The 21,984-nt window shown below is 34.4% G+C and overlaps 1 protein-coding gene across 1 annotated transcript; it reads left to right on the plus strand.

The window, feature by feature from the left end:
• Positions 1-2,856: 2,856 nt before the first annotated feature.
• Positions 2,857-14,221, plus strand: LOC133782284 (villin-4-like). The gene is made up of 23 exons (XM_062221532.1): positions 2,857-3,188; positions 4,984-5,113; positions 5,342-5,441; positions 6,113-6,181; positions 6,265-6,501; positions 6,644-6,821; positions 6,930-7,062; positions 7,407-7,569; positions 7,657-7,804; positions 7,909-8,009; positions 8,304-8,459; positions 8,967-9,035; positions 9,126-9,194; positions 9,315-9,452; positions 9,574-9,702; positions 10,015-10,162; positions 10,469-10,626; positions 10,877-11,002; positions 11,765-11,830; positions 12,707-13,034; positions 13,151-13,353; positions 13,440-13,606; positions 13,749-14,221. The coding sequence occupies exons 2-22, from the start codon at positions 5,058-5,060 to the stop codon at positions 13,551-13,553; spliced, it is 2,889 nt and encodes a 962-aa protein (XP_062077516.1). The 5' UTR covers positions 2,857-3,188; positions 4,984-5,057; the 3' UTR covers positions 13,554-13,606; positions 13,749-14,221.
• The last annotated feature ends 7,763 nt before the right edge of the window (positions 14,222-21,984 follow it).

The following is a 21,984-nucleotide window of genomic DNA, read 5'->3' on the forward strand; positions in this document are numbered from 1 at the left end:
ATTCAATATAAATGTCTTTAAAGTTTATACATTTGAGTAATTTATGTTTTTCTATCATCTTTATTTATTGTTGCTAATATTATATATAGAATTAATCATGCTTTTTCTATACATTTAAAATTAGTATAAATAATATTGATACTTAGTTTTATGTTCAATCTTTTATTGCATTATGACTTAATGGTATAATGTCAATTTTAGATGTTTCATAAGATTAACATATTGCTTCCAAAGGAAGAACATATTTGCTCAAATATATTTTTGTGAAACATGCATGCACTTTAATGTTGAATCCTCCAAATAAGTAGTTGAGATGTGAACTATTTGTTTGTGTAAATTTTATGAATCAAAGATCTAAATAGCTAAATAATGCATATGGGTGACTCTTGATGCCTTTCTATTCTCTAATCTTGGATTACATCTTATTTTTATTTACTTTATTTTACAACCAAATTCTCAAACCAAAAATCATAAATCCATTTCCCTTTCATTATCTTTCACTAACCTTCTTGTGTTTGTTTTCTACTAATATTTTTGCTCTTAGTTACCTCTTTGTGGAATCGATCACCCGATTTATACTACAACCACCGCTTAGTGGATGCATGTTTTGAGCGTTAAACATATATCATAATATTTACATGGTCTTATGTGTGTGAAAATATTAGAAATATTTATTGAAAAAAATTAAATATAAAAATACAAAATTTAAGAATATTGAATTTTTTAACTTGCATTTATTCTAAATAGGATAAATACCATTTTGGACCATGTGTTTTGCAAAAGTTACCGATCGGACCCTGTATTTTGTTAAATGACAATTCAGATTTTATGTTTTACAAAATGTAACAAATTAATACCATGAGCCTGATTTTGGTCAAACTATTTTTTAATATAACCAAAATACCCCTAGATTTATTAAGTTAAGAATTAAATATATATTTAAAATAGGTTTTAAAATAAATTAAATTAATTTAAAATAAAAATTATTTTAATAATAAAAATAATTATTGAAACATATTAAAATTAATTAAAACTTTAAAATAAATTGAGTAAAAAAAATTAAAATTAAAATAAACCTAAATTTCAAACCCACATTTCACAATAAAAACGTCAAAATCCATAAATTAAAATATAAAACAAACAATCTATCAACAAAAAACTCTGATTTCATATGCACAAATCAAATCTAAAAGATGGGTCCCTCAAATTCGACATCCTGAGATTACAATAAGACAACTACGAATCCCAAATCCAATACCCATTCAAGCCCCAAAACAATCCCTAAAATAGAAAAATCACCTCCTTAAATCTGACTATAATTTAACAAAATAGATTCATGGAGGAACCTTGAAAGCTTCCTTCTTCTTTTTCTTCCAAAACTCGTTCTTTGCTCGTCGGCCTCTTTCAACTGGAAAAGGAAATGTGTGGTGTGCGATGACGGTGACGGAATGGGTCTCCGACGGAGATGGGCTAGGTGCTGGATGATTCGATGCGAGGCTAGGCTGAGAAGACTTGAAGCTTCGATCTCCGTGGCTGGGCTAGGCGCGGTCAAATCTGAAGCTTCAAATGTGTGGTGTGCGACGACGGTGACAAAATGGGTCTACGACCGGGATGAGCTAGGTGCTGGATAATTAACCCTTCTAAATATTATTTTATTAAAAATGAATATGCCCTTAGGCTAAAGAGAAACTCAAATTTTATGTCTAGCAATACTTATCTATGTACTAGTATCTTTCAATTAATATTTACCAAATAAAAATATTCTTGAGAGTGTTTATTTCGTATTTTGTAAATACCATATCCATAATAAAAATATTTACCACCTACTCTACCTAGGCCTAGTTACGTGAAGGACCAATATGCAAAAGGGGCATAAATTCAGGGACATAAATGCAAAAAAATAAAAATGAAAAAGGAACGGGCCCCAACCAAGGCAAATAGATAGGCGAATGGAGACTGAGGCATACATTTTCAAAGGAAAGAAAGAGAAGAGAGTTAGGGTCTAGGGACAGGGTAACATGAAGCCCCACCCACCTTTTTTAGGCCAAAATGGGCAAAATACATGTCATGAATGATGGCCGGTGACCGACCTTTTCCCCTTTTCCGTTTCTCAGTTACACAAATTTTCCAATTTCTAATCCTCACAAAGCGGAAGTCAGCTCTCTCTCTTGCCAACCATTTTTCTAAAAATTATTATAAAATTAATACAAAAATAAAAAAGTTTTTCTTTTCTTGGACCATCCACTTTTGAACTTTTCTTCCTTTCTTTCATTTTTTCTTCTAAATTATTCATGTTTGTTTTTAATCCAAAATTACATGCTTATACAAAGAAAAATCCAAACAGAAGAATTAAGATAAAAAAAAAATTACAGACAAAGAATCAGCTGAAGACTATACCTGTAAAGAGGCTGATGAAAGGTATTGCATTTTTTTCTTCTTACCTTTTTTTTTTATATAAAAAAATTATTGCTAATTCTTTTTAATTATTATTATTATTATTATTATTATTATTATTTTGGCCTTTTTCCTACTTATTCTTGAATGCGGTTCTTAACTTTTTACTGTTTTTGATTGATTATCTTTCCAATTCCAACCAAAACCCACTTAGCTTTCTCATTAGTTATTATTATTATCATTAAACAAATTATTACATTACTAGTTTTGAAAAAAATAACAAATTTGACCTTCAACTTACATATACATTTTAATAATTAAAAAAATTAGGTACTTGTTGAAATGCTTGAATTATTAATTTTATTTATTTCATAGAAAATGATAATTAAATTTGTTAGATTAATTAATTAATGAAAGAAGAGTTACAGTTCATCTGAGGATGTGGGGAGTGCTCTTTTTTGCTGCCTGTTAGTGATAAGCACGCCTGGCAACTCATCATTCCCTCCAACCCCTTCTCTCTCTCTCCTAGCTTTTTTTCTCTCTACCATTTTCTTTCTTTCTCTCTCTAAAACTCCCATTTTCCCTTGTTTCTTCTTCTTCTCCAGCCTCCACTTTACTCTGTTTCTGTTCAACTTTTTTCTTCTTCGCTTTTATTTATTTATTTTCTTAGTTTTTCGATAAAAAAGAAAAAAAAAATTGGATTGATTTTTCTCTTGAATATTTCGATTAGATTGGATCTGGGTTCTGGTTCAATTTTGATTTGGAATCGGGTTTTTTTGCCTCATCAGCTAAAGGTACGGTTTTTCTTTATTTATTCCTTCGCTTTTTTAGTTGGATTTTGATAATGTGTCCGTTTTTTTTGCTCAATTCAATGAGATGTAGCCATGTTTGTGAATTTGTATGGATACTAGCATAGTTCTGATTTTGTTTTTACTTTTTCAATATCTGTGTATGATCTGATTGAGTGATTGCACTGTTCTAATTCGGTTTTACCGATCCACACCAACTGTGACGATGTTTTGTTCAGTTCAGTTTCAGATGTTTTGTTTTATATGTGTTCGAATCTTGTGAAAATTAGCACTTCTCATATTTTAATTTGAATGGTATTGGGTTTCCAAATTTCGAATTTTGTAATAAGTCCATAGGTCTTGTGATGTCATTAGAATTTTGGGTGTTCCAAGATCAGTTTTTGGTTAACACATGATATTTGTTTCGTTTTCAGTACGACTATTGATTGTTCTCTTAGTTAATTTTGTCACTGTTGCCCATTGTGGAATGCACGTGTGTCTCTCTATCAGTATGTGAATATTTATGTCTTTCTCTTTCCCAATGCATTCACCTGTTTCATTTAGATCTGTCCACATCATTTTGCCAAATGCTTCCTGGGTTTTTCTTATTAAATTGGGGTTATTGATGCAATGCCTACCACAACAAGTTTTTTTTTTTTATTGTTTTTGCTTACACTGAGAGTTATATTTTTCTAAATTTCTCTTGGTTACTGCTCATTTATCCTTTTGCTGCATCTCTTTTTTGTTATTTAAGTCTAATATTTTTTTTGCTGTGTAGTGTTGCCTAAGAAACAGATGGAACTGTCGTTAGTACTTTTTTTTTGTTTTTTCAAATCTTGTGTTGTTGACTGTGATTTTAAGATGGCTACATTTCATTTGTATTTGTATATGATTATGAACATGATTACTAACTGTGGTTCATTAAGATGAATATTCTTGTTTCTCTGAAACTAGAATTTTTATGAATAACTACAGACTTGGAATTTGAATCATTATCAAGAATTTTATCGGCATTATGTGTCCGTTCATGATGAATTAGTATATTGGCGAAACATCAAAATATATAAAAGCTATAAGCTGCATTAGTTTGTTTTTTTTTGGTAAGGATCATGGGAAATGTTCTGTAGTGGTAGGTCAAGTATCAAAAAACTTAGGAGTATAAGGAAAATGCGCAATTGGTTTAAGATTCAACTAAATGGTCATATTGTCTTTCTTACAGATATTATGAGTATGAACATTTTGAAATGCTTATGAAGCAATAAGATGGCATAGAACATGATATGGATAAGTTATTATATTATTAAAATTTTGAAACTCTGGATTTTGATAACAACTTCAAATTTTGTGCGCCTCGTCATATGAGTGGTGGTGGATTTAAGATATTGTATTCTGTTTTGCTAAAGAATAGAATGCAATTAAAACTGACATTTTAGAAAGCTAAAGATGTTCCTGTAATCTGTGGGCGAATATTTAATGCGAGGCATATTTTATATTTTGGAAAGAATCTCTTCTTATAATGCTCAAGAGTAAAAAAAAAATTGGCTCAAGAATGCTAGTATCTTGACTTGCTAGGTGTTCTTATCAAGGATGAACATCTTATATTTTTTCTATTGTTTAAGGATCTGTCTTTATTATAATACTGCATTTCTTGCTAATTTTTATCATTGTGATGTTCACTTCATGTCACATATGTTATGATTGTCAAAGTACCTTTAAATTTCTTGTCATATTTGATGAAGTTCTATTTGATTTTGTGTTACTTTAGCTGTCAAATATGTCAGTCACTTTTTGTTATTCTCAGTTATATTGCTTTCAGGATTACCTTTTGTGAACCCAAGTTTTGGAATTTTAAATAGATAGCTACAGAACGACCACATGGCAGTTTCCATGAGAGATTTAGATTCAGCTTTCCAGGGAGCTGGTCATAAGGCGTATCCTTCTGTGTAATAAAATATTCAGCATTTAAGATTCTAATTTTCTGTTAACTGAAATTTAAAAAAAAAATCAAATGATAATAATATCTGTTTACATTTACGATGCTAGTCTTGTGGCTTTTGTTGCACTTTTTTTTTTCACTATTTATTATTTATAAGATGTCTTTATGGGTTGATCTGATATCTCCCTTAGAAAGGTTGCTGTTCTTCCTTGACAAGATTAAGTGGACTTGAAATATGGCGTATTGAAAATTTTCGACCTGTTCCTATCCCAAAGTCCTCCCATGGAAAGTTTTTTACAGGGGACTCGTATGTGATCTTGAAAGTAAGTGATATGATTCTTATTGAACCTATTTCTCATCTAGTATTTGTCTTAGATTATTAGTTCAGTAATCCAATTTTAGAATGTTAAAGATGTGAACATAAATTTTATTTCATTAATTCAATTGTGTTTTCCCTTCGGTTTGTTTCTCAACCTTGAGAGAAAACCCACTCTTCCACACCAACTTGTCACTACTAGAGCTTGTAGAAAACACACTCTATTTAAGATCTTGAACCAGCCTTAGTTTTTATTCTGCTTTCATTCAAATGGATCTTTGGTACAAACTACAAAGTAGCATTCCTTTATAATTGTATTGCTCAGATAAAGTTTTCACCATTAAACAACTTTACTTTTCCTGTAGAATTAAAATTGAAAAGAAACTACTTAACTCTGCCAATTTATTTAATTGTTTTTTATTTATAAGGAGGGAAAAAAGATATTAATATAATAATATATATAGGAAAGTACAAGAAGTATCCCATAAAGACTATCCATCCATCACTTTTTCTTCATTGATTCTGTAATTCCTCTTAGCCTAACAACCTGCCATAACCTTACATTTTGACAAAGAAATAGCCCTTTTTATGCAGACAAGATATGTGTTTATTTATCCTATTATCATTGATATAATTTCTTACTATTTCAGTTTTTCTTGTATTACTATTTCTGCGCAGACAACAGCTTTAAAGAATGGAGCCTTGCGCCATGATATACATTACTGGCTCGGTAAAGATACCACTCAGGTAAGTTATTCACTCATGGATCAATTTGTACAAAATTGAATTCCTTTGTGTGCTTCCTTTGACATGGAAATTTGTTAGAATAGGACGAAGCTGGTACTGCAGCCATCAAGACAGTTGAACTGGATGCAGCTCTCGGAGGACGTGCTGTTCAATACCGTGAAGTACAGGGTTATGAAACTGAAAAATTCTTATCATATTTTAAACCGTGTATTATACCTCAACAAGGTGGAATTGCATCTGGTTTCAAACATGCTGAGGCTGAAGAACACAATATACGGTTGTTTGTCTGTAAAGGAAAACACGTAGTCCATGTTAAAGAGGCAAGTCCCTGAAAATAGATGATGAAAGACAAGTTTGATTACAGCTGCATTTTAGATATTTTTATATATATCAGATGCCTTTTACTTATTTGTTTGTGTATCATTCTCCTGCCTTTATTAAGTTGTAGTTTTTGTGTCACAGGTTCCTTTCACCCGATCTTCACTCAATCATGATGACATTTTTATTCTTGATACAAAGTCTAAAATTTTTCAATTTAATGGTTGCAACTCATCTATTCAAGAGAGAGCAAAAGCATTGGAAGTTGTTCAATACATTAAAGACACATATCATGATGGGAAATGTGAAGTAGCTGCTGTCGGTGAGTGGCTAATTGATTAAGAAATCCACTTATGATATGTTATATAGCTTTTTCTTTTCAGGATGTTTTATATTACTTTTTGAATGTTTTTTACTATCTTTCATGTAGAGGATGGGAAATTAATGGCTGATCCCGAGGCTGGAGAATTTTGGGGTTTCTTTGGTGGCTTTGCTCCACTTCCAAAGAAAGTGGCCAGTGATGAGGATAAGACCTTTGCTTCTCAACCTACTAAGCTACTTTGGTAATAGCACTCCTTGTTACTTTCCATATTATTGTTTGGACTTTGGATCGCACTAGAATGCATCTCATTGTTGCTAACGCCAACATTTTTATTTGGTTGTGATTGACTTAACATGTGTCCTTGTTGGCAAGTTTTAATTTGTCTTGCTATTCCCAAATTTTGAGAACAAAAATCTTGCATGACATTGCTCATTTATTTTTCCTTTGATACAAAATGTAGATAATTGTTGTATAAATATTGTATATTGGCATATCTTAATCGGCTATGATGAAGTTCCATCTATTATAGAAACTATGGAATCTGATCATACTCTAGTTCTGACAAAAATGCACATGCTTTTGAAGCGTTGTGAAGGGAAAGACAGAACCTGTTGAAGCTGATTCTTTGAGAAGGGAGTTACTTGACACGAATAAATGCTATCTATTAGATTGTGGGATAGAAGTGTTTGTTTGGATGGGGAGAAATACATCCCTTGATGAAAGAAAGGCTGCAAGTGGAGCTTCAGAGGTAATAACCAGTTCTCTCTGTCTTATACAGGTAGTCTGCTTTATTATTACTTAATAACACTTGTTTTATTCTTGATTGCTTTGTCAGGAATTAGTCAGTGGTGCTAATCGATCAAAATCTCACATAATTCGTGTGATTGAGGGCTTTGAGACAGTGATGTTTAGATCTAAATTTGATTCATGGCCTCAGACAGCTGAAGTAACTGTCTCAGAGGATGGTAGAGGCAAGGTAGCAGGTCAGCTATTGAAATGATTTATATTTGTATTCCTTGTGTCACAATTTATTATAATAATCGCAGTAATCATGGACAATTCAAATGCTTTTTCACTGATTTTGTAGCACTTTTAAAGCGTCAAGGGGTCAATGTGAAGGGCTTGTTGAAAGCGGATCCTGTTAAAGAAGAACCTCAACCATATATTGACTGCACAGGGAACTTACAGGTGCAAGCGAATCTATACCTATAGCAATCTACCCGAGTGATCTGTTCAATATAGGAATGAAAGATGTAAATTGGGAAGTGAAAATTTATCATTAATTGATTATTATTATTGTCAATTATTGACGCTCACCATTAATTGGCGTTCGGAAACAAAAAGTTTTAACATTTATTTTCTAGGATTTTGGAAGTACCTTATATTATTTCCTACTTCCTATAGCAGCTTGGCTTTTAGAGGGTATATTAGCCTTAATGAAGTTAGACTTATCAAGTTGTGCTAATTAATGGTAGTTCACAGGTCTGGCGTGTTAATGGCCAGGAAAAGATTCTTCTTCCAGCTACCGATCAGTCAAAGCTTTACAGTGGAGACTGTTGCATCTTTCAGTATTCTTATCCTGGGGATGACAAGGAGGAATATCTTATAGGAACATGGTTTGGGAAGCAGAGCGTTGAGGTAAAAGATATGCAATTTATGCTTATGCTTAACCTCTTTGAACTTTTTTTCTGGGAGATATCTACACATAACTTAAAACTTATGTAACATTTAATTGACAATTTTAGAAATCTTGAAAACATTTTTTTTTCTTTCTCAAAAGCAGAGAACTACCTTATAATTTATCGCTGCTGATTTGACAGATTAGTGGAAATTAGAAAATATATATTCTTTTATATTAGTTTAGTCTACCTCTATATAGGCACCATGCATGATTTTATTAAGTAATTGATTAGCTTTGTATGTAAATCAAAAGTGTCAACTACATTCTACAAGGCAGTGCCTCGTACTTTTCTGCAGACTTTTTATTACAAGTGTTTTCTGGTTTTGTCTCAAATAGAAATAATCTCGTGTAAAGACATTCAAGCTCATAAATTACATATTTTGCCTATGCCGTTTGTGTTTGTGATTATATTCTAAAACTATTAGCTTACTTAAGCACTAATCAGACATTCATGTTGAAAACAGGATGACAGAGTTTCAGCTGTTTCTTTAGCAAGTAAGATGGTTGAGTCACTGAAGTTTATGGCTGCCCAGGTAATTTTCCTTAACATATACTTACATGACACTGCTAGTTGAGTTGTTCATTGCACAAGTACAACTCTTTCTAATGATTTGGTTTTCTAGGCTCGCATCTATGAAGGAAATGAACCAATTCAGTTCTATTTAATCTTCCAAAGCATTATAGTTTATAAGGTTAGTGAAATTTTGAGATAACAAACCTATTACTTACATTTGACTGGCTTTTTTGCAATGTTTTTAATTAATTGTAGTTGCTTTTAGTTGACCACCATGTGATTTTCTAAATTCTATTAGGGTGGTCTTAGTGATGGCTATAAGAAGTGCATTGCAGAGAATGAAGTTCCAGATGAGACGTATGCAGAAGATGGTGTTGCATTATTTCGAGTACAGGGCTCTGGACCTGATAATATGCAAGCAATCCAAGTTGACACAGTATGTCAATTTGTTTACTCTTTTTTTTTTTGCTTATTTAAGAAATGTTTTCATGTTAATATTCCAGTTTGTATGTTTCCTGAATGGAAGTATTATTTATTTTTATTTCTCATTTTACCAGGTTGCATCATCTTTGAATTCCTCTTATTGCTACATCTTACATAGCGGGTCAACTGTGTTTACATGGACTGGAAGCCTGACAACCTCAGATCACCATGAGCTTGTTGAAAGGCAGCTTGATTTGATTAAGGTTTGACGTGTTTGATATTTTTCTTTCTGCTATAAACTTTGAGTGGATAGTGCTCTGTTATGGCTTTAACATATTCACACTGAGGGAGCTGCTGAGGCTTGCATATACGTGTTTTATCTTGAATTGTCACAGAAATCCCCTGATATTATGTTAGAGTCAAACAAGTGGTCTAGTTATCTTGAACAAATATTGTTTCAAGAAGGTTGCTCTCATTTATTGTGCATTTTATTTTTCATATCAAACTCCATAATCACTATGCATGTAATGTTAAAATCTCCTTGTTAATATGCTTCTCATGTGATTGGCTTGCAGCCTAATATGCAGTCAAAACCACAAAAGGAAGGTACAGAATCAGAACAGTTCTGGGATTTGTTAGGCGGAAAGTCTGAATATTCTAGCCAAAAGATTGTAAAGGATGCTGAAACTGACCCTCACCTTTTTTCTTGCAATTTTTCAAATGGTATGGATGATTTTGTCAATGGCTGGTAAAAGTTATGTTTTTTTCTAAAGTTATCTTTTCTTCATTTATCTGACCTGTAAATTTTCTTAACTTTTCTTTCTTGTTTGTTTTTTGGGCCAATGCACACCAATCTGCAGGAATTTTGAAGGTACATTTTAGTCATTTCTTTATGAGTCTACTAGATGCTCTACTGAAAGTTTTTTCATTTATGTCTTTTACATTGTTTTGTTCTCTTTAATTTATATACTTTTTTTTAGAAATAAAAATAAAGTGGACTTACCCACAGGAAAAAAAAAATAGTTAAAGAACTGTCATTGTTGCAGGTGACAGAGATATACAACTTCACCCAGGATGACTTAATGACTGAAGATATATTCATCTTGGATTGTCACTCCGATATCTTTGTTTGGGTTGGCCAACAGGTTGATTCTAAGAATAAACTGCAAGCTTTGACAATTGGCGAGGTATGTGTTATTAGGCTTTGCTAACTGAAATAATACCAGCCATTGCTTTAGTTACTAAGATATCAATGTGTGTTTGGCCTGATATTATCCTTTGGAAGTTTTCACTATGTTAAATTTTTATTAATGACATCTAGATGTCTGTCCCTTGGTGACAATTTAACTGACTAAAAATCTAAAAATCTGTACCACTGGTTGAGATTTCTCGTCTCATTTGAAGCATTCTATTAATCTTTCTTCTTCCCTTTTACAGAAATTTCTTGAGGGGGATTTCCTTCTTGAAAAATTGTCTCGTGAAGCCCCAATTTACATTGTCATGGAAGGGAGTGAGCCACCTTTCTTCACTCGCTTCTTTACGTGGGACTCATCAAAATCTTCAGTAAGTGACCATCGTACATATTGAAGAATCAAATACTTCAGTCATTATATATATATATATACATATATAGTGGCGATTGTTTTTAATCACTTACCATAGATACTTTTAGTATTTTCGGTACATGAATAAGTTGCAACTTTATTTTTTTTTACATGATAGTGTATAATATAGATACAGGTGACCTTTCACAAATTTTCGAAATTTATCTCATAAATTTTTAGAATATTCCGAATAATTTAGGTTGTTGAAATCATGATTCAAACAGTTTGTTGCACGCGCAGGCTAGTTGAATCCTGAATTTGGCATCCTAAATCTTTCATAATTTCCTAAAAATTTGTGGGACGTCCCTTATAACTGATAGCTTTTGGGAAGAGAGAATTTGGTGGAATAATGACTCGCACTTTTCATTCATATTATCATAATATATATACAAATTAAAAGGAGTAGAAAATGGACACTAATTACAATGAGATCAAATTGAGTAAATGCACAAAACTGACATGATATATATTACAGCTAATTCCAACGTGGAGCAAATCTCTTGATTTTATCCTTTGACTTTCTCAACTTAGTTGTATATCCTTAACAATAACTATAACTATGTTATACACTGTCGTGTAACAAAAAAATAGAATTGCTACTTATTTATGTACTGAAAATACTAAAATATTAGTGATTAAACAATCACTATCCAATGATTTTCCTATATATATATATAAATTTTGCATTTGAAAAATATGTAAAATTTTCATTTTAATGCAGATGCACGGAAACTCGTTCCAGAGGAAACTTACTCTAGTGAAAAATGGGGGACCTCCAATCACAGAGGTAAGGCCCCTTTGTCCAATTTGATTGCTTTAAATTTTGATATATGCTTATTATTATAACTATATTTTTTCCCCTAGAGCTAATGATATTGGCTGTTGGGGTCTAGTGTCATCCTTTATGATAGTTATTTCTCCCATTGATTCACATTATCCTACATTACTGTCATATTTAATATACATTGCATATCATGCTTTGAAAATTTTGCTCGTGTGGTCATTTAATGTACATCATAGATGGATTTGATCTTTTAAGAGATATCACGTTTAAGAGACTTTATTAATGTGAATTTCGTGTATGCTATTTAAATTATTATTTTTTAATAGCAAACACATGTTCATGAAGTGTATTGTATTGTATTGTATTGTGTGCATTGCATTCCATTGCATGCATAAATAGAAATATCAAAAAAAAAAAAAAAATCGACATAATGTGTAATGTGTGAAAATATGTTCTGGGAACAGCTACTTAGATGCACATACGTCTGGTATTTTGCATTAGAGAAAAAACCATAACCTATATATGTTTGCACTGAACTCTTTGTGATAATCAATGAACAATGTTGCTTTTTTTAAAGGCATCAGCTGTTCTTGTTAAAAATGATACTTTCATGCTGTCAGTAGTTGTCATTCCACTAAAAAGTCACTATCTGATTTATAATGGAGTCCTATGCAAAATAAAAGTATCCAACCTTTAAGGATGTTTTTGCCATATCAGTGCTTCATATGACAGTAAGTTAGACACTGTTTTTGAAAGTTATCCTAAAATACATAAATTTGGAAATAACCTCATGTCAATTTTGAAAGAATTTAAAGCATTGTAGTAATAACTAGGACCTTCCCCATTTGATTAGATATTGAATCTTTGATGTATGACTAGAAACCAAAACGGAGAACTCCTGTTTCTTATGGGGGAAGGTCCAGTGTCCCTGATAAATCTCAGCGTTCAAGAAGCATGTCTTTCAGCCCTGACCGAGTTCGCGTGAGAGGCAGATCTCCAGCTTTTAATGCCCTGGCAGCTACTTTTGAGAATCCAAGTGCCAGGAACCTTTCTACTCCACCTCCAATGGCTAGAAAAATATATCCAAAATCTGTGACTACAGATGCAGCAAAGCTGGCTTCAAAATCTGAAGCTATAGCAGCACTCACGGCTAGCTTTGAGAAAACAGCTCCTCCTAGAGAAACTATGATACCTCGATCTGTTAAATGTAACTAATGCTTTGTTTTATTTTAGAAAACTTGTGTATTTTTGCACTCATTGTCTATGGATGCTTGTGTTAAAACCACCTCTCACTCACTCTTTCTCTTTGGGGTTGTGGTGAAGTGAGCCCAAAAGCGCCCGAACCAAAAGCAGATACAAACAATAAGGAGAACTCCATGAGCAGCAGAATAGAATCTCTTACAATACAAGAAGATGTGAAAGAGGGTGATGCAGAAGATGAAGAAGGCCTCCCAATACACCCATACGAGCGCCTTAAAACAACATCAACTGATCCTGTTACAGATATTGATGTGACTAAAAGAGAGGTAAAGTGTTCAAATGATATTTTATTATCAGAAGTACATGTTGGTCTGTCTTTCCGTTCTCATACTTGGGGTTTTGACACGTGCAGACCTATCTTTCATCGGTGGAATTCAAGGAGAAATTTGGGATGACAAAGGAAGCTTTCTATAAGCTGCCCAAATGGAAACAGAACAAGAATAAAATGGCTCTTCAACTTTTCTGAGTCTCCATGTTATCTCTGGCATTTTCTTTGTCTTGCTACAGTTTAGGATGCAGGTGGTGTAAAGCTTACCTGCATATCTGTACATTTCTTTCCCACAAATGATGTCTTTTTATTTTTTTCGCTGCCCTTTATATGTTTATTTCATAACTGAAGTAATAAGCATTCTCATTGCAAAGCATTGTTTTGTTTTTTCAGTGGGGCTACCGCAATTCAATTTCTCAGGAGTAAAAGGGACAGCATCAGTGCATTTTTAGCTGCTTCTGCTCCCAAGAAGTTTGTTTTCAAACTGAACAGAACCCAAAAACTCATTTAAAAAAGAAAAAATGTTTTCCATTTTTCTTTTCTTCCTTTTTGGCCTTGCGAGTTTGTTTGAATGTCTAGGTTTGGTTATTTGTTGAGTTATTAGCGGCTTGTTATTTATTCTTTATGGTCACAGGTTTGTTGTGAGGTTGGTTGTTTTTTTTTTCTCAATTCCTTTTTCCCCCATTTATTTAATTGTATTTTTTATTCAAAATTGATTTTATGTAGATCAATTAGGGGGACTTGCTAATGCAGTCTACTTAGGTATGTATGGATTACTGAGGATGGAAGTGTGTACAGCAGAGTGTAAAAGCCAGGCTCACTCTTTATTTTATTTTCAACAATAAAAAGAATGTGTGATTTTTGTCTTCCTTTGCTCCTATAACTTTATTATTTTACCCACAGAATTCACTGAAAGTCTTTGGATTTGGGGGTTGGAGTTGAGCTCCAAACTAGATGGTATTCTTTGTAGAGATTCGATGCATCATTTTAGTCAACCTCTGAATTTGATTTTTAATAATTCCGTAAAGAGTAATGATACTTGAATTCAGAATATGCATTAAAATATTAGATATAATTAGATACTGACAGTTTTTAATAATGAATTCATTGTATTTTATACCAGTGCTACGTAGTAGATGTGATGTTTTGGTGTCTATTTTGTGTGTGCATATTATTTTTCTTCCATGAAATGTTGTATCTTGACAATGCCATGATACCATCAACTATTATTATTAAGTATAATTGTAGCTAAACATTTTATTTATTGTCGTTAACTACTTATGTAAAAAAATTTGTTGATAAAACTACTTAAGTTTTAACTACCTATATAAAAAAATCTTCATCTTTATTTATTATAAAATTTGAAAAGAAAAACTTCATTTTGATTAAAGTTTCATTTGTTATGATTTTATTTCATGAGAAGAAGATGAAAAGTTGGATGGGTTTGTGTTAGGTTTTAGTTTAAATTTGATTAAAATTTTATTTTATTTTATTTTAGATTTTCTCATTAAATTTATGTTTTTTAAAATTTTTTTTAGTTTTTAAAATACTTGCTTTTATTTTTTTTCTAAATTTAAAAATATTTTATTACTTTTTTTAGGATTTAAAATATTTTTATTTCATTTTAATTTTTTCTTTTAATTTTTAATTATTTTTTCAAAGTTTATAATAAATAAAGATAAAGTTTCTAATCTTCATCTTTTTTATTATAAAAGTTGAAAAGAAAAAGGAGGATTTTTTTAATTTATAAATATAGATTTTTTTTTACAATTTTTTACTACATATATAAATATATATATGACTTTTTTCAGTTTTTGCTTAAAATCTAGAAATAAGAATTAAAAATTTTAAAATATAGAAACTTTTTAATTCCTATATAAATTTTCATAAAACCCTTGTAGCTTTTTTTTTTCTCTTTCTCTCTCCCTCTTCACTGATCCCCACTCTCTCTCTTCTATTCATGCTATCTCTCTCCATCTCTTACTACGCATATTTGACAGCTCTATGCTCACCATTGATTTCGATCTACTCCTTACTAGGCTGTCATGGTGCTAAAGAGGTCGTCCAACAGTTCAACGAAGTGGTGAGTTTTGTTTTTTGGGGTTATGGGTATTATTGTACCTGGTTTATTTGAACAATTAAATCAGGTAACCAAATTTATGTTTTGGATTTAGAATGACTTTTCTAGGGTTTGGAGGAGGTTGTATCAAGTTTATGTTTTGGATTTGGGTTTGTACGAATCTCTATGAATCTCTCTGTGTTCAGCTGCACATGCATATCCACAAATTTGAGGTGGTTAATTCATCTTTTGATCATTCCACATGAGAAGCTTAGGTGGTGATTGCTATTTGGTTCTTTGCTAATATAAATATTATAATAATACTCAGTCAATGCATATGGAAGACCACACCTGGTGCCTTTGATTTTGGTTTGCTCAATTCACATGTGAAAAAGCTCTTTTTATCTTGCATGTAAATCTATGAATGAGGGCTTATGTGTCTATATTTTGAAGACATGTTCGCATACAATATGAAGAGTAGTCACTCAATTGTTGAGATGGGTTACTTTTGTGTAAATATTGTATATATATATATATATATATATATATATATTTATATATGGGTTTAATTGTTATTTGATCCAGCCACTACATAGTTTTGTTAAGCACATTTTTTCCCCATAATCAATCGGGTTTCAAAGTACTGTTACTTTTAGTTTTCTATTTTATATACTGTATTTTTAAGGTACCAGGTTACTTTAGTTCTTTCTGTTTTTTTTTGGGTTTGATATGAGTTTCAGGTACCAAGTTACTTTTAATTTTCTCTCTTTGTTGTTAGTTTTTTGTACCAAGTTACTTTGGGTTCTATATTTCTTTAATAACTAGACTAATAAAAATAACGTGATAGTACAATAGAAAAATAACATGAGCCAAACATATGAATATTTAAGGTACCAGGTTAACCCAATCTGACATAACAAAAAACTTAAAAAAAGTAACCTAAAACTTTGCAATCGATGAAAATAACAAAGCCAACAAGTATTTTTTTAACACCATAAAAGTAATTTGAACCAATTACAGGCATAACAAAGACAACAATAAAAAATAACTTCATACTTTGCAATCTATATAAGTAACATGATATTTTTTAAACACCATAAGAGTAACTTGAAACAATTATAAGTATAACAAAGATAGCAACAAAAAGTAACTTGGTATTTTACAATTTATAAAAGTAATTGTTATACCCAATTTTGGCATAATGACGTGGCAGATGAAGTAGCAAGCGAGGTAATTAAAATAAAAAAGGGCAACATTCCAGCTAGAGTGGACACCTCGCCCACTTCACCTTAGTGAGACGCCTTACCACAATGAGGTACACTGCCTCGGCGAGGCACCTCACATCAGTGAGGCACATAGCTTCAGCAGGACACCTCGCCCACCTTGGCGAGGAAGGTTTCACCCCATGATAGTCCTCACCCATCTTGTTCAAGATGGTCCCCGCAAAGCTGAAGATTGTCAGATGAGGATCGCCACCACCTTGAGGTCTTAAGGGGGTCGCCCATTTCGACACACTTAGCCAAAAATAAACAACGAACAACGTGCTACAATAGCTAGTTGGATTATCATTTTTGGAGGAACACAGAAGCCTGAAACAACCCCGTATCTCATATGAATTAGCCTGATTGGGAAACAGAGTGCCACCGTTAGCTCCACCCCTCTCCTCCATTATAAATACCCCATTTGTAAACAATAAGAAGGGTTTGAAAAATCTATTATAGAGAAAGAGTGAGCATTTATTCTCTGGTAATTCCAGCTACCTCAAGAACAAAAATGAATTAAAATGTTACTTTTCTTAAGTGTTCATAACTCCTCATAAATACAATTGCCTAAAGTGGATGTAGGTCATCTTTTTCGGGCCAAACCACTATAAATTTCATGTTCCCTTTTATTTATTACCGCTTTTAACTCCATGTCCTTTGTTATTTTCTCATTCAAAGTATTCCATTTGGAAATTTTTTGCACAAACAATTCTTCTCTTTATTATTTTATTAGTTGATGAAAATCCAGTCAAAATTTTGGTGCTTTCATTGAGAATGAAAGTTTCTGAGTGAAATATTTTCACCAACAGTCCAAGTATTTGTGTCCTCACAACTCATGGCTCCTAGGAGAGCTCCCACCAAGGATAATGGCCCCTACAACCCCACCAAATCCACCTCCTCCTGGAAACATAGAAAAGGAACCTAATGTTAACCTAGAGGAAGGCAATGGTGACCACGTCTCATGGGAACCTGAGGCGGCCCAAGGGGATGTCGCTTCCCTCCGAGATGAAATGGCATGACTGCGTGCTAAGAGTGTTGCTACGGTCATTGAGATGGCTACTGAACGACGAGACATGGAACAATGCCAAAGGGAGGCAACCCTCTCCTTTGAAGTAACAATCCACATGGATGCGAGGGGTTGCCAAGCCTCATATGGGCAACCTCATCCAATGAATGGAGACGGGGTGCAATGGTTTGCCACTCGCCAATCGGCCTCATAGGCAAACTAAAGGGGTGCATTGCAGAGCCGCGAGGAGGAACAACCTCGGCGCCAAAACGCTGATATCCCTTGAGCAACGAATCCTAAGGGATCACACAGCCGAGTGGGTAGACCTCCACCACCTCCAAACCAAGGGGATCGATGAGCACCGTCGCCACCAAGTCATGGAGATTGGTGACCACCCCCAGATTAAGACCACGACGAGGGGTCAGTTAGACCCGTAACGATACACGTAGGAGAGACGATGAGGCCAATAGCGCTTATGTTGATACCGTTTTTACTAGCCTTGGCGAAAAAATACGACTAAGGAATGATCCTGACTTGCGTGAACATTTGAACAATCGGTGAGGGGATGCCCGAAACCATGATGGCGATGGAAGAGATGACTTGCAAGATCACCTGAATCCTCGAAGGGAAGAATGTGGGAACTGTAACGCCCCAACTCCAGGGACCGTTACGGTGTGCCTTGTAAACAGTGCTAAACTCGCTAATCGAGCTATTTGGCCAAAATCGTGTACTAAGTATGATTAGCGGTTTAGGGATTAAAATTTTTGGTTAAGATGTAACGTTTCACTAGAACGTTTAATATATACATTGGGATCCCAAAAATATAGTTTCAGAGTCTATTACAGAAAATATTTACAACAGGCCGTTCTAAGCGGCAAACAGGGTTCAACCCTAGTTCCTCTTTAAACCTCGGCCGTGGCGGACGAACAGCTGCATAAGTACACGTCATCACCTAAGCTCTCCAACTCAAGGATGGTCCAGCTTCCTTTTACCTTTACCTGCACCACATAGCACCCGTGAGCCGAAGCCCAGCAAGAAAACACAGTACAACATGATATAATATCAACAGTAATTGTATTGATTATTCAGGACCAATAGTTCAAACAAATAGGTGACTGACACAAGAGTCACAAATGTGGGGTCAGCACCCTTTAGCCATGTGACGATAGGGTCATCAGGGCTTAACTGGTGGGTTGCCCTTCCATAGGTTCGATCAGGATAGGTGTTTGGTGAATGGTCACCAACATAACCTTCCTCCCGACTCTAGAGTCATAACTATGGACATCGTCCCCTAGCCATGTGACAAACAGTCACCGGGGCCATATGCCCTGGTTAAAAAAACATCTGGTCTTAGACCAGGCAATCGCTTATAGTTTTCATTGACCTTCCGGTCGGTCCCGCATTAATACCCCATATGAGTCATTCAATGCCGACCTCGATTAGATCTAATCTTCATTTGGCCCGGCGTTCACAACGCTCTGCCATTTCTGACTCTTGGGTCAGTGAAACACGACCAGTGCTCAGCCCGTTGTGAACCAAACTAATAAGTCACAGCTTCACAGACGGATCTGACACTATTGCCGATTCTGACTAATAAATCAGCGCCATACACAGGTAAGTCATGCCACCAAACATACGTCACATGTCCAATATCCATAAACAAGGTATTCAACATGCTTACTTAACAAGTATTAATACAATTAGGACCATGCACAAACCCAGAGGCACAAGCTCTGAACAATATCATAATCAGTACTCAAAGCATGTCCTAATCACATGTTTATCATGCATTATACTTAACAATCCAACATGCACCAAACATAGCCATGCATGTCACGTTCAATAGTCAACCAACATGCATCAAGAATAGCCATGCATGTCATACTCAATAATCAACCAGCATGCATCAATAATAGCCATGCATGTCACATATACTCAGGGTGCGGTTTTCTTACCTCAGATTCGAGCTAGAATGATTTAAAGAACGACCCTTGAGAACGATCAACCTTTAAGCCCTTAGCGGTCACCTAATCATAACCAAATATGGAACACCATCAATAACATGATAATCAAAGGTTTTCAAACCAATATCTAGCCTCCAAGAGATCAATCCAAACTAATCCAAGTAGTAGGGACACTCCCGAGGCCCATAGCTAAGTTCCCGGGGTCATAACGAGCAAACGGGGTGAAAACAGGGCAAGGGCTGTGGCCTTAGAACCTTGGGCCGCGGCCCCCAGGGTTCTCTGAGGCAAGGGCCGCAGCGCCCACCATCAAGGGCCGCGGCGCCCAGCAAGGCCAATTTCCTGACACCTGCTTCATCGAACTAGGGCCGCGGCGCTCAAGAACAGGGCCGCGGCCCCCAACCCTGGGCCATTCCCAAACGTGTTTTAAGCACTCCAAATCCTCCAAAAACATACCCAGACATTCCCCAATCATCAAATCAAAGTTCCTAAGCTTCCCAATACTCCAAAACCCAAGGTTCAAACTAACCAAAAACTCAACAATTCACAAAGTCCAATTCTAAGCTTAAAAACTTTAAACTTCAAACTTAGATTACCTTTGATTGGGTTGTTTTCCGTCAAATCCTTCGATTAAGAAGCTTCTAACCTTTCCTAGGATCGCTATGCCTCGACCCTCGCTTGATTTCGACCCCTAGAACTCAAGATTTCCTCAAAAATGCTCAAACGGTATAACAGACTGTCGAGAGAGAGAACGAGAGGTTTTCTAACGTACGTTCTTATCTGACAAGCTACTTCAAGCTTAAGTAACCTCAAATAAAACCTAGTGCTCGGGGTCCCGAAAACATCCCCTGGGACACTATAGTCAAAACTTCCAGAATTCCATCCTGATCTCAAATATTCCCAATCTATCACCAAATAAACATTTCCATTACCCCAAAATTGACCTCGTTATGACAAAACCGCTAACTCATAATCTAGGATCGTCTCATGCCGAATAGCTCGAATATATCTCCATAATAATGAATTCTCATTCACAAATTACAATATGCACCCAATGGGCCAAATTACCAAAATGCCCTTATAATTATAAATACACCCATATGCATGCATGCATTCATCATCATATAATAATATAATTCACGTAAACATGCATATAATCATTAAATACCATAATAAATCAATTATGGCCCTCCCGGCCTCCTAATTAAGGTCCTAAACCTTATTAGGAACTTTGGGGCATTACAGGAACCCTCATCGCCGAGAAGACTCACCTCACCAAGGGGACCCTCCCATGGCGACCCATCGTCGCTAATTAAGGACAAGTCACCGAGGACCCTGTCTTGGTCCAAATCAAGGAGTTACAAAGGGTCGTAAGGAAAATCGGTGAAGTCAAGAATGGCAAGCTCGTACCGAACCCCAAAAAGGCAAAGCTCTTCTCCCACATCACTGCCAGTAGTTCTATGCTGCGTGCGTTCACCCTCATGAAGCCAGCCATCTTGCCAATATGAAGTAGGGCGAGAAGGAAACTCTAAAGGATTTCATCATGATATTCAAAGAAGAAGCTACTCGTGCCAAAGTAGTCGGTGAAAAGGGACAACTGATGGAAATAATGGCAGGCATCAGGGTCAAAAGCCTTGTGTGGAATAGTTTGACCAAGAACTCGGCAAGCCCAATGCGTGGCTTCCTAGATCACATTGATAAATTTATAGATTATTATGTTTGATGATGCATGCATGTTGGTTGTGATGATTTTTAGTTGAGCAATCCAAAGTTCCTCTAGGGTTTGCGTAGAAAGCTTGCTGCCAATGTTTAAGTCTTGACTTCCAAAGGGTCAAGCAAGCCTTGAATGTGCCATTTATGGAATTTGTTTTTATCATTGTATTTTTTTAGGAAGAGTATATGATTTTAGACTCTTAAAATGTTCAAAAGGTTTTGTATTTACAAAGTTATGGTCATTTTAAAAATATGATGCAATCTGGAAATTTTTGTATTCCCAGCTTTAGGTCCAATTTTTGAACAGTAAGTTCACCAAGAAAGTCAACTCATTTTTACCTAAAATTTGGAAAAGACGTTCATAATATACCCAAGATTTGATATGGAAAGTTTTACAAAAAACTAACGAGGGTTTATAAAATTATAACATACCAAAGTTGGTAAGAAAATCTGGACTTTGAAAATTGGTCAGTTTGACCTCTGAGATTTAAAGAAATGTTTCACCAAGCAAAAATGATCTTTTTGACCTAAAATTTTGTGAGAACATTATTTATATATCAAAGTGGCAATCTGGAAACTTTGGTAAATAATTGAAAAGTAAAATTTAAAATATGTGTTACCAACATGT

Source organism: Humulus lupulus, chromosome 6 (assembly GCF_963169125.1).
Source record: "Humulus lupulus chromosome 6, drHumLupu1.1, whole genome shotgun sequence".
In the NCBI taxonomy this organism is placed as follows: Eukaryota; Viridiplantae; Streptophyta; class Magnoliopsida; order Rosales; family Cannabaceae; genus Humulus; species Humulus lupulus.